Source organism: Melanaphis sacchari, unplaced genomic scaffold, assembly GCF_002803265.2.
Source record: "Melanaphis sacchari strain LSU unplaced genomic scaffold, SCAv2.0 Contig79_pilon_pilon, whole genome shotgun sequence".
Taxonomy (NCBI): Eukaryota; Metazoa; Arthropoda; class Insecta; order Hemiptera; family Aphididae; genus Melanaphis; species Melanaphis sacchari.
In genome coordinates this window covers 1,790,047-1,804,930 of record NW_020271559.1, presented here as the reverse complement: position 1 = coordinate 1,804,930, position 14,884 = coordinate 1,790,047, and the positions used below count along the sequence as shown (strand labels likewise).

At 26.1% G+C, this 14,884-nt stretch overlaps 1 protein-coding gene across 5 annotated transcripts; it reads right to left on the bottom strand.

The window, feature by feature from the left end:
- Positions 1–362: 362 nt before the first annotated feature.
- Positions 363–8,664, bottom strand: LOC112601484 (peptide transporter family 1-like). 5 transcript variants are annotated; one of them, XM_025349135.1, is made up of 15 exons: positions 8,507–8,662; positions 6,501–6,573; positions 6,265–6,406; positions 6,081–6,173; positions 5,305–5,579; positions 5,011–5,093; positions 4,715–4,882; positions 3,183–3,434; positions 2,871–3,119; positions 1,733–1,839; positions 1,526–1,654; positions 1,330–1,432; positions 1,115–1,243; positions 700–804; positions 363–618 (listed from the first exon to the last, which is right to left on the bottom strand). In XM_025349135.1, exons 1-15 carry the CDS (start codon positions 8,537–8,539, stop codon positions 466–468), a joined length of 2,094 nt encoding a protein of 697 aa, XP_025204920.1. In that variant the 5' UTR covers positions 8,540–8,662; the 3' UTR covers positions 363–465. The 5 variants fall into 5 exon arrangements, with proteins under 5 accessions (XP_025204920.1, XP_025204919.1, XP_025204921.1 ...); XM_025349134.1 differs by having other exon boundaries at positions 2,871–3,434; positions 8,507–8,664; XM_025349136.1 differs by lacking the exon at positions 700–804 and having other exon boundaries at positions 8,507–8,663.
- Positions 8,665–14,884: the final 6,220 nt, after the last annotated feature.

Genomic DNA, 14,884 nt, shown 5'->3' with positions numbered 1-14,884 from the left:
GACTGTTACACCATACAGTTTGGATCTTATTTCGGTAGTTTTTTTTTTTTTTATAAATTAGAAAACAATGTAATATATTTATAATTAAAAGCGGTTTTTGATGGAACTCGATTTGTCCTTGTAAATATATTAAAGTGATAACTTATTAATAAAAAAGTAAATAAATATTTCAAATTTCAAAAAGTCCATGAGAAAATAATTTTGTATTCAAATGAGTGTAATTAATCAAAACTTTAATAGGTAATTACTTTTTTATCTACATTTTTACATTTTTAAATATATTAACATACTTTTTTTCTATAAAAAATTCTTCCAAATATTTTGTTTTAATAATTAAATTTGTTTATTTTGTTTTAATTATAATTATATAGTGATAACTTAATATTTTCAAACGTCTTAAAGCGATGTGTTCCTATTTTGAATATAATTCATTGAGTCAGGTTTAATTATCGTACACAACCGTAATCAGTCGAAAACAGTAATTTCTTCCTTTTTGTTCTCAGTTTTTGTCATTACGTCAGTTATGTTTGTATTTTTATTCTGATAAACTACGCTGAAATAGGCTAATAACAACGTGTCAACAAGCATGAGCCCAGAGTAAAGCAGATATTCGTGTACCTAAATCATAGACAAAAAAATAAGTTTAAGGTTGTTTACAATTATACACATTTCTTAAACAATACAAATTTTCATAGACACCTGATTTTTAATTGATATAGATGATATAATTACTACCAAAAAATTTCCCAATGCTGTTGTGAATAAACTAATAGCGGATATAAAAGACTTCATGTTAATCGGCGCCTATATCGAATAAACAATAACATTATAGGTATTGTACAGTAAAAATACAAAAATCTATATTTATGTCATATAATTTTAGATATGGATTTAATTACTTAAACAGCTCCAAGTCTATATGATATATAATCAGTACATGTGTAAATTGTCAAATTTGATAAATTAATTGAAAACGTTATGAAAAAAAAAATATTATTTTTGTATAATAATAATAAAACATGTATAGTGTATACGAGTTGATAAATGGACTCGGAAATTGTCATTAAATTATATGTCAAAAATAAATAATATTATTAGATAAAACAAATTATACCTCTGTGAACGAAAATTCTGTAGTTGTGACCACAAATATGACGTCAGCTATAATCATACACACATATTGTGGTAGCTGCCATAGAATGTGAATATAGTTCCCTTCATGCTCGGTAAATAATCGTACATCCTATATAAATGCCTTTTCACATAAAATTTGCTTGTAATTCACAAGGTATGAATTATAATATACAGGTAGACCATATAAAATTTTACCATTTTATCGCCATTTCGTTGTATAGTAAGTGTATAAAATGTAGCTGGTATTATGTCCATAGGTGGAATGGACAATAGTTTTCCGTTATATACCAAATTATATCTGTAATAAATACCATAATTTATTACTCATCATGTTGAGATCAAATTATTTTTAATTCATTATTGTTATGATATAAAAATATTGGATACTTACTTCCCAACCTTGACGGCATTAAAGTTCATCCCTCGAAACAAAGAAAGAGGATACGAGGTAAACGAGTTTTTATCTACACTGGTCAATGTGATATTATCGTCAAAATTAAAAGTGTAGTCGATCAAAATTCTAAATTTAATTATTTTCATATTTTAATTTAGATAGTATTATTGTAATAAAACTGGAAACATTAATTAATATACTTACCTTAAGTTAGGGTTCCCAAATTTTTCTTTAACTAAATGTTCAGGAATTCCAACTTGGTTTAATTTGATTGTGTTTGTATTTAAATAAACCAAGTGATAAGAACTTTCCTGAGGTTAATTAAAAAATATATTATGATCAAATAAGTTTTAATTATTATTTTTTATTTTGCAAAAACTTAAAACACATTTTTATAGTCATAATATAAAATTAATAATTGTACATAATATTTTTCAAGTGAACGTTCTCATTGAAATAAGACATGTCATCGGTTATAATTATTTTAATGACTATAATTTTTTATCATGTGATTTACACATTTGTGCTTTTATTATTTTTTATATGATAATATAATTGTAAAATATATTATAGAATGATATTCAATATTCTAAAATAAACAAGTGTAATAAATAGCTAATAGATGTATCAGTAAAAGAATGGATAGGAAATAGTATTGAGTCTATTCAATCTACAATTTGATTAAAATTTAGCATTTCTGACTGAATAATAAATGTATGGAGTTTAAATATTTTGATTTTTTTTATGTAAGTATTTTATATTAATGAATTCGTGTTAAATGATTATTTTAATTGGTTTTTATACACATAACTACCTATTACCTTCAATATTGTATCACAATGTGATAAGAATATTTATAAACGCTAAGTGCATTTTGAACTTAAAAATACAAGAATTTAATTTTAAAATATCTTATATTCGTTCATTTTCCTTTTTCTATTATTTAAAAGATAAATAAAAGTACATTGAAACAATCTAATTTGAATTAAATCTTTCTTAATCTGTCTTGTTATATAATATACATATCGGAAAAAATTGTATTCACTCTTGCGTAAAAATATTATTTTGAACAATATTCATTATGTTTAAATTCCATCATTGTACATGTACACAACGTAATTGTAAATCAGGGTTTAATATTAAAGAGTAAAATAGTATAATAATATTATCTATGCTTTTAGAAAGTTCTTATAAAATGGGATATATTTTTATTGTTCAAAAATAGTTCATGATAAAGCTGAATAAGTCTATTTACTATTTTATTATCCATAAATAAATATTATGTTTCGTAGTTAAGTTTCGTTACCAAAAATTTTTAATTTAAAAACATCAAAACACTTACCTCTCCTTCAATTATCGTCACAGTGGTATCGAACTCAAAATTTTCTGGTACAAATGAGCACTCGGGTTCAAATTCTAATGTGATGAATACGTCGTTTCGAGACATGACTGCATGAGTAACATTGATCATATCGAGTGGATCAATATAACTCTGTAAGTGTAATGTTCTCGATCGTACGAATACTTTGCAATCGAATCCATTATAAATGTTTAGACGTCCTTGTCCAGGCGGTATTTCAGTGGTATTTCCCTTTAAAATCCATATCAGAGATAAGTTAAAAAAAAAATATAGAGACTCAAGCTTACGTCTTACAAAAATTTTAAACTGCAATAGAGCTGCGAGTAGAAAGGCTACTACGGCTAATACACCGCCCAACGTAAGCTTTTGTAACGGTTTTCGGATGCCAATCATAGTCAGCAATGGATAAAGAGCAATGTCGAAGAGAACGAGAAACGCCAGTCCGAACAACGGCACTAGTGTCTGCATTTGATCTGGTTTTATTGTCCAGTCTAAGAAATCCACATAGCCATTCAACAGCGTAGCTTGTAACGTCCACCGAGAACCCTACAACAAAACGAATGAGGCGTTATGGAATAATATAAAAATCCATATCGGAATAACTCATAGATATCGTCGTAGTTAATGATATTTATTATTAACATTACAGACAGATGGCCCAATAATGAGAAGCATAGTTATTCAATAATAATATTTATAAATGTAACTTAAATTAAAATCAAAAAATAAATCGAAAATAGAACATTATATAACAATTAAGTAGGAATAATATTAACATTTACAGTAGCAACCACCATCGTATCATATTAGCCAATTAGTGGCATGGTTATTGGTACATATTGGTACAGAGATACGTCTTATGTGAAGAAAAAAGGAATTTTAAAGTTCTAATGATAATACTTTTATATCAAACAATGGCTCATTCATCGATACAGGAACCGACATCCCCAGAAAAAACACTCACTATTGACGAAAAATATATTTACACTGACCGCAAGTTGATAGACAGAAACAGAGCAAGTCCTAAAGTTTGGACTCCCAAGGAAAATTTAATCTATGCTTCTGTATATAACGAGGATAAAAATAAAGTTTAATAAACAATTATGTTTAAAATTTTAAATAATAAATACATGTAACATGGGTGGTTTAATATTTGGAATTAAATGTCGGGGTGTTTGTGAATGTCTTAAAGTATATTAATAATGGAAAATTAATTTATCTTAATTCTTAATTGCAAATGCATTACGATATAAAATTATATGATAAAATGATTTTAATTTTAAATATTGTTCGAAAAGTACAAGTATCTGTAGTCAATCCCCGTGATAATTCTTATCACAATCCACAATTCTGTTTTTATTTAGTATTACACTATTATTTTTGTATTTTCTGAACAATAAACATCGATTTTGATATATATATATATATATATATATATTGAATTATAAAACAATTAAACCGATTTGGTCCATTAGAAATTTGCCACTCGTAAGCTAATGATACCTTAGGCAGTTTTCTATTTTGGCATGGCATTCGGCAGTATAACTTAAAATAATAATGAGAGTATTTTAAAAGTTAACCATTCATTTGTATTTATTTCATATTTCTATTTACGTATTTGATAGTGGAAACCATAGTAACTGCAGCAGATGTTAATAGACACCAAAGTCCATGACAGATTATGACTGCATCCGACATCAACCAGACTAAAAGAACTTCAGCTTACAACTATTTTTTGATTGCAGTCATAATGTCAATGTTAATAATAATAATAATTAACATTAACGTTTACGTTATAACAAAATTAATATACTTATACACCGTACTTGTTGTTCGTATAGCGACCAGAATATTGGAAAGGACACAAACACAGTGATCACTTTCAAGGCTGACTTCGTATCCGATATTTCTGTTTCGGTGTATACTCCCTTTGCGTTTTCTAGCCAGTGGTTTTGGCAAGGAACCCGTGATGTTATCTTTGTGCGTAGCGCGTACTTGAAAATCAAACATAGAGTTTTGAAGTGAAAATCGAGAACAAAAGATGTATTGCGAGTTTTACTATTCATCATCTATTCTAATGATTTCTGCTCGTTTTTATACGTATGTTTAATATTTTACTTACGAAAATGCAACCAAATGTCCTGGCGATGACGTTGTGTTCCGGTATCTTCTTCACGTACATGTTTTTTCCACATAAGAAAATCGCTGTGAAGTGTAAAACATACTGTAATTAGTGTATAGTATTTGAGAGTTATAGCAATTTTTATTGTAGATTAGGGTGGATAATTAAGAGAAAGTCGTAAAGAGACATACCTATTTAATTATTTATAAATATTTCAATAATTGTAAGTATAGGAGACGTTGTGCTAATATTTTCCTATATTGAAAATATACTATGATAATAAAATAATAATACCTATAGCAGTCAACATAAGAATGGCCGGTACACCGAAAGCCAACGGAAAACACGTGTCTTTACCGAAACAATGTACGCTCTGTCTCAATTCGGGTGTCAGAAACGTCGAAATTAACGAGCCAATGTTTATTGCGATTATAAATTTGGTAGTGAAGCGCAGTAGTTGTTTTTCTTGTTGAGGTAACTGGAATTGATCGCCACCAAACGTAAAAATGCATGGTTTTATACCACCTGTACCCATGGATATGAAAAATAATCCGAGTAAAGTGAAAGTTCTAAAAAAAACAAATCAGTAAGTATGTGAAAACATATTAGGTATGCAATACACTTTTGTTCAAACACTAGGTTTTTGTGTAATATTTTTGGCGTAGAATACATTTCTAGGGAAGAATTTATTATATTATATGTTTCAGGCTAAGAACGATATTGTTTATGATATCGACTCGAAAGTTAAGTACCAATCGGACGGTGCCTCGAGTCATACTGATTTTATCACAAATGAGCAACGGTAGATATGCCACAAGCATATAAAAAAATAATATACAAGCAAAAATATTCACACAATCTTCCAAATTTCTATTTATCTTGGTCCACATATGTTATTTTTTCTTGGTTAGTTTAGGTTAGGGCTAGTGTATAATTTTTTATTTTTGTTTTTGTTTTTCACTTAAGGATCTAGTTTACTGGGACGACCGATATATAAACGCATTCTACGTAAAACAAGAATACATTTTGATACTTAATAATTATCTATAGTAAAATCGTCTTTTAATAACTTTTGAATGTTGAGGCTAAACATGTCTGCCATTGAAGCACCGGTAAGCACAATACTCCCCAGTACGTACACCACTGATAAACATATAATTGTTCTAAAAAAAAAAATATATCATGTAAAAGCAGTAATAAGTCAACAATATTAATGGCGATTCACTTTAAAATCATACGCCATATGCAGCGTACTTGAATTTTCCCCAATAAGAGTCAGCAAGGATCGCACCAAACAATGGCATGAAGAATGCAAAAAATATGAAACTATGATATATTATCGTTGAATCTTCACCATTAAATTTCAATATTGTTGTCAGGTACAAAACCAAGACGGCTGTAAATATATTTTTATTGTATTAAAGTAGAAGTCGTAAACAGTAAACTTATAACTGGATGTTAGTCATCACCAAGCTACTTAATTCACTCACTTCTCAGTCCGTAATACGTAAATCGTTCGCAAAATTCATTAAGTACGATAAACCATAAAGACTTGGGGTATTTCTGAAAAGAAAAATAATTACTTATTTATTTTTAATTTGAAGTGAATACGGTGTTCAGAGAAATAGCTTTTTGCATCTCCAGTTTTTTAGTTAGTTGAGATGATGTTTAAACGGGATAAGACTTATTTTTATCCTATAGTAGGGTTAGGTTAAGTTATCACCAATAGTGAATATTTCCAAAATGTAATCTATAGCTACTATTCTTATTTGTTCTAAGTTAATACCTTAAATATATATCCTATTTAATATTATATTTATGTTTTATTATTGGGAAAGCAGTATTATTTTATTATGAATTCTATAGTCAACTTTTTTAGTACTTAAATATTTTAAATATTATAAATTAACTAAATAAAAATTGTATTATATCTGTTAGGCAATGAATACAATCAATTTATGCATTTTTTTTTTTTTTTTTTTTTGAAAAAAACTTTAAAGAATTTTAACTAATTGACACTCGAACAATTTATTAATTAAATTAATAAAGATGTAGATATTCTTTGTGTTCTTTGAACATTATAACGAATAACACATGCTAGTTAAATAAACAACTAAAAGTATAAGTTAAATTAAAAAATTCAAAGTGTAAATTTTTAATAAAATAAGTCGAAGTGATGTCTAACAGTGTTTATTAACGGTGTTAAACAGAGACAAATAATAATAATAATAATAATAAAAATAATTGAGAATATACGCTTGGTGGAAATGGTCATCTAGCGATGGCACTTTATAAATTATAAATTGAATTTAAAAAAAAAAAAAAAAAAATTAGGGTACATTTCTCTGGTATTTTATGCAATAAATTTACAAAAAACCGAGACAAATTGAAACATAATATGGCTAAAAATGCTACGCGTGGCGAATCACATTATCTCTGCTCTATACATATTGTAATGATATACATATTACTAACGCGTCATTTATGCCGCATTCAGCAATTTTTGCTTAGGCTAGAAAAACACAGGAGCGTAGAGTATGAGAATATACAAATCATTGATATAGCTAATCAGTTGAGTTTTATTCATGAAATATAGATAATAGTTATCTCTATATTTTTAAGCAACATTTTTAATTTGATTTACTATAGGTATAATAACCTACTTTATAGATAAATCATAATATATTTAATCGTTTCAACTTGTACTCCGCTACACCTGTAATCTTTAAAATACTACCCTAAAGAACAAGGTTACTCAGGTGATGATGTATTGTATAATTATATTAATATTTAGTCACATGAATTAACCTTGTAATACGTTACTATAATATCGTTTTTATTGTGTTAGTTTATGAACGCAGGTCATACGTTTCTAGGACCTGTAAAATATAACTTAGAAAACTTTATTTGTTTCAGTTCAACAACCTGGTCCTTAAGACCGGTTCGTGTAGTGGGAATAGTTAATCAACTAATCCTTAACTGGATAGAATTAGATATAAATATCGACAGCCATTTGGTTTTAATAAACGGTTAGGTGTGTTACAATATAAAATATTTTTTATTTATACGGAAATATGGTAATTGCAGGTATTTTTGAGCACAATAAACTTTATTTGCTCAAATGTTTTGTACTTGAATCAAATCTGTTTTGTGTTTAAATAGTGAGGAACGTAATTCTTGAAAAGTGACTATAGATATTATTTTTCACGTTTAAACCACCTGATTTAAAATATAGTTTACACATTTTCAGTGAATACTTAATGTTTAGTTCTCACTATTGATGAGTATGTTTAGAATCAGAATGTAAGTTATAACTAAATGAAAAATAAAGGTAAGTAAGATGTGGGGAAAAAGATTGGTCGAGACAAATATATACATAACATTAGTAGGTAGTAAATCGATTGACATAAAATCATGTTTTTATAACAATAACAAAATATTTAATGTAGTTCTTAGGAATATACTAAAAAAAGTTAAGAATTTAAATAAAACTCACCAATTTTTCGTTTTGATCAGATATCAAATCCATGTTGAACTGAAAAATAAAATTTTATTTTTTTTAGGTGCCTATCTAAATTATAACCACTGGACCGAAGAGTTGAGGTGTTTTAGGCTAAATGAATGTGTGAAATCAACAGTAGGTCTGCGACCTCGAAAAGTGTTAATTTTTAACAATCACGTATTCATATGAATGAATTGTAGTATATAACAATTAAAGTGTTTGTTTTACAGTTGTTTCAAGTGGAAAAGTCTTTAACAAATTATCAAGTCAAAAATATTCATCACACTTAATAATCATGCATTTATTTATTATAGACTATTAAATAGAATATTTAATTTTATCAATTTTATAATTTAAATCAAGTGTTTATAACTTTTTAGTATTTAGCATATTATATCAATAGGTACATGTTATAACTAATTATAGTTAATTTTAAGCTGTGGTATTTAAAATAATCTGTTTTTAACACTTTTATTACCTAAACATTAACTCTGTAACACATAGTTGATAGTAGGTAAAAATGAGTGATGCAACATCCAGTAAGAAATTAGTTTTAGTTTGAGTGAGTCTATAAAAGTAATACATTTTATAAAATAAAAAATAAAAAGGTGGACAAGTAAATGCCGCTCTACTGTACGATAGGTGTTGGACGGGTCACTGTTATTGATGTGTTAAACTTAAATTCAATAAAATATCATTGTAAACGAAAATTATTTTGAGAAATAAAGGTCTGTCAGCTTATATCATTAAGTTTATTTCATAAAATTATGTTTTATTGATGTTGTTATTAAAGTAATTTATTTTACTAATCGTATTATAGTAGTATGTTAATTTAATCTTTGTCGAAAATCTTGCACACATTATTATTATTAATATTATATTATTATACTGATATATATATTAATACCATATTATATCAACTTATATAACTCAAAATTTAAAAACATAGTTCTGTAAAAAAATGCCGTAAAATAGTAAAAATTGATTCATAGTACTTATAAATAGATAATAGTTTAAAATAAATCAAAAATGTTACATGTATATTAAAATTCATGATAATATTAAATACATATTAATTTAAGTTTCCATGAATAATGTTTTTAAATTATAAAAAATAGCTTTTTTTGTAATTACGTTTGTAGTCAACGTAAGTTTTTGTAATGGTTTACAGACACTAATCATAGATAGCAATGAGTAAAAAATGACATCGAACAGAACAAGTAACATCAGACTCAATAATGGCATTAATATTTAATATCTTCATTTGATCAGATTTTATTGTTTGGCTCAGGTATTCCAATTCTACGTGTCCGTTTATCAATATGCGTTGTAACGTCTAATGGGAATTTTGTACAGAATGGACGTAACGTCGAAAAGTATAAGATCAACGGCCATATGACGCCCTAGTGCAAGAAATATTTTGGCACCTCTCCCTATGATAAAATCTTAATCCTGCTCTTTAGAATATGAAGTTATTAATTTATTCTATCACTTAAAAAAGTGATTAATTCAAAACATTGTTAAAAATATAAATATTTTGCTATGTTATAAAATTATGCAAATAAAATATTTTCAACAAAGTTAAGTCTTTTTAAAATTATGAGTGTTGGAATTTAAATAGATAGCATTGTTTATAAATATAATATGTGGAAACACCGTACTAATAATATATGATGGTGCATTAGCGAGGAAAAATCAAGTAAATCAAAGAAGAGAGGTTTTCAAACAGCTAGGTAGATATTTTACGTACTTTCATCAATTATACAGTGAATAAACACTTTAAATTGTGCATATATACATTGGCGAAGATTCAATTTTACCTTTGCTAAACAAGGTGAGGGTAAAATTATAATAATAATGTAATATACAATATACATAAACACTTTACATCAACAATACCACTATACTGATTGATAAGTGATAACCAACGGAAAACATGTGTCTCTAACAAAACAATGTACGTTGTGTCTCATTTTGAATGTCAAAAATGTCGAGATCAACCTACCAACCTACCAAAGCTTACGGTGAACCCGAAAATGGTTGAGTAGTATTTTTTTTTTTTTTTTTTTTTATTGGCTGTAGAAACCGCGAAAACGCATGGTTTTATGCCATTTGTGCCGATAGATACGATGAATAACACAAAGACTGCACAGTTCTAGAAAATTAAAATGTTCGATTAAACGTATTGTAAGTTTTCATTAAAACATTTTTCAAAAAAAATTATCGTGTTGAAAAATACAGATATTTTGGACTCAGGTTTCGTTTTTTATGAACACGTTACTTTTATACTTGGCATGAAATATACGTAAGTCAGTTCGACCATAGACTAAATATACTTAATATATTTACTTTGTATATTTAATCTATGGTTCGACATGCCTACGTCGATATATGTTTTTTAGGTACAAAAAGCAGTAGTCAAAGACCAAATGATTTGAACGAATTGAATCTTCATTAAATTGATCGAGTGTACATTCGTTTTATTATAAATTATAATACATTTATGAAATAAATCTTAATATTATATATCATATGATTCATATTATCTTATATTGTTATTTTTAGTAAACATGATGATAGCATATTGTATAGATTTATAGATATCGGGCGCTATAACGGATTTTATGGAACGCGCCGAGTATTTTATTTTATCACAAAAATAGTTATATATTAAAGCATTATACATCTGACTATATTATCAAATGTCCTTGAATATTGGTATTCAAAATATCTTTTGTAGTTGTTTTTTCAATATGTAGATGTCTGTGAATTCTGATTCCTAAGGTTTTGAAATATTATCATTTATCAAAGACTTCTTTTTTATACACTGGAATGTTCCGTTATAAAAATAAATATACTCTGTGTTTCAAAAATTAATCATCTACTCTAATTTCATCACTTATTAACTTTTGAAAGTTGTTACTAAAAACATCTGATCTGCCGACGAAACACCGGTGATCACTGTAGTTCCAAGTGCGTAAACAGTTGACTAGAATAAAATCGTTCTAAAAAAAAAAAAAAAAACAATAAAATATTTCATTTATTAAAAAAATTTATTACGACAATAGTAAGTATGATGTTTATAACAACTCAATTACTATGTACTTGGATTTTCCCAGATAAGAGTCTACTATAACTCCACCAGACAACAACACGATGTTTGCTAAAAATACGAAATTGTGATATATTGTCATTAAATCGCCACCATTAAATTTTAATATAGTTGTCAAATTTGAAACCGTGATTGTAAATATACCATAATACCGTTATTGCATTTTAATGTAAGCGCGACTTTGTATTAATTATAACCGTAGTTAAGTCACTCAATTGACTTACTTTTCAATTAGTGAGTGCTAAATCGTTTGCAAAATCCAACGAATATAGACTTGGGATATTTTTTAAAAACCAAATCATTTTATTTTAAACTTACAGTGAATCTATTATTGTGAAAAGCTATTATTTCACCACGGTTTAGTTAAGTGTATGGATTGGAATTTTTTAACTATTGCGTATATAAAAATAGATGTTATGCTGTTATTATTTTATAGATATATTGTACATAGGTAATTTATATTTTAAACAATATGCATAGTATATTTTATTATTTTTACATATTTTAAAATAATATTCTTATAAAAGGAAATTATAATATAAAATAATGTTGAAAAAATCATATATAATAATATTATCAAATATAAATAGCTATCAGGTATTTATTTTTTTAGTAGTACCTACACAATATTTAACTTCTAAGAATAAAAATAAAATAGTTTCCTTTTATCTAAATATAAATGTCTTCATTTCAAATTCTTAAGTAATAATTATAGTATATTATTATTTAATAAAGGAATTTCAAGAGAAGAAAAATAACAAAATGTAGTTTAATTTTGTTTTTAAATTTATTGTGATAAAGGCTGATATTAGATGTGATATAAATTGATAAAATATGAAATTTAAGTGCTAAAAAAAGCCATAAATTAGGGCTTTTAAAAAATTGTGTAGGAAAGAAGACAACTGTAAAATAGTATAGGTTCTATGTGGCTTGGAAGGATTTGAAAAAGAAAATACCTCGATGAAAATTGTTAGAAAAAATTTGAACCAAACTGTTTATGGGGTACCGTAATGAAGCGGCATTAAAATATTTTTTTATCACTGTGTTAAATGGTAAAAATCATATTATTTACATAAATTGCAACATAAAACTTATTATTTAAGTGTTTGATATATTATACAGTTTTTGTATGGAAAACATTATTACGAAATTCTCTATAGCAAATAAAACTTATCAGACAGTTAAATCATATTGTAGTATTGTATATTTTTAACTTATGTGAAAATTAACTTGAGCACTCCGCATTTTGATATTTAAGAATTTATTTGCTGTTTTACTACGAATTCACTTAGTGTTGAAACATTGAACAGTGATAAATGTTATTATTAAAAAGTGAATGATATAATAATAATATATTATAAATTATCATAATTTTTTTACAATGCTAACTGTACACGATATTAAATTAATTTAAAGTTTTTTTTAGAAGATAATATTCTAGATTTTATTAGTCTAATAATTTTTTTGTTTCACAAAAATAATGTTAAATAAAATATTGGTTTAATATAACTCTTGTTATGAGATAACAACTAACAATTTAATATGATAGATTAATTAAAATTATAAAATTGTTTTGAAATTTTACATATCAATTTTTTGTTTTGATCTAATCTCAAATCTATTGTGTGCTGAAAATAAGAAAAACTAATTGCTATAACTGTTGAACTGAAAGGCTTAGATGTTTGAAATCGAATGTGTGTATATAATTAAGTACGAATTAAGAAAAATATCTAATTTTCAAAATATTATTCAATCTAATTTTTAGTGTATAAACAAAAATAATTTGTTTATGCTAATTGCTTAAGTTGAAAAATTGTTTGACTTATTATCAAGTCATAAAAGTGAAAATGTCCATCACATAAAACGTTTTATTTATAGCTTATTTACAGTAGGCTGTAGGTGATAAGTGTTCATAAATATGATTTGAGTTAAGTAACTAAATGAAAACTAGAAAATATGTGTTTAAATATTTAATAATTTTATAATGTAAAATGATAATACTTAGATGGGTATTTGAAATAATGTTTTAGTTAAAATCTATTATAAGTTAGATTAAATTTTAATTAAATACCTGGCAATTTTTATTAATTTTTATAACATTTGTATAAAAAAAAATATAAAAAAATTACATTAAAACTCATAATAATTGTAGACTTTCAGTCTTTGAATCTGGCGGTATTTCAAGTCAAAAACTTTTTTTTCTCTATTTATGTTGATTTGGTTCGCTTATAATGACAACTAAAACGTTAACTAAATTTATAAATTATTTAAAATTATATCATAACTTATTCAATATATTTTATCAAAAACTCTAGTACAAAATTTTATGTATAAATATATAGTATATATAAATATTATATAATAATATGTCAAGTAAAAGTACGAATAATGGCGAAACCTATCGGTTTTATCCGTTAATTATTTATCCTATATATTCTACTGACTGTAGTCGGCAAATATCCGAATTTCAAAAATTCATCAATTCATTTTGGTAAAACCTAAAATACACTAAACAATTTGGTTAAATCCATAGGCATCATAAGTCATAACATAGATTTGTAATAACATCATTCAGTATTCACTGTTCACCACAACTATCTCTTCGCTTTCCGAGCAGAAAATATTTTATGTACTAAAAGAAGTGAAGATATCGAATAAATAATATGCCGCTTTTTTAGTCCAATTTAATTTAAGTAGTAGTAAAATAACAAATTTAGTTAAGTGGTATTGATAGATCTTATGATCGTTACCAGTGTATGCCTGCATATCAATTAAGTCTACTTAGCAACGCGAATTAATTTTGGTGTGTATACTTAATATAACTATAAGATCTTTTTTGGACATAATATTTTATTTTTTGGTACGGCTTGCATATTTGTAAATAAATATTTATAGTTTCAATTTAAAACTTTTGTATTTTATATCGACAACATACACAATACGGTGTATAATTCCATAACTTGTTGTGATTATCACAATAATTGCTATCACAATGTGATACCTACGCACTTTATGAATAATTCCATACAAATCATTATAGTGATACATTAACGCATTTTTTCGAAGATATCATTCATCGGAGTAATCAGATTTTATTTCCACCAATATTAACAATATCAAACCATTTAAGTCGATGATGGTGAATTGATTTTCAACTCGACAACTTTTGGTTCTTTGACTTAATTTAATAATTTATCATCTTTTTCACTAGTAATGTATATAATCTGTTTATTTTTTTTACGCTTCGACAGCACTATTTA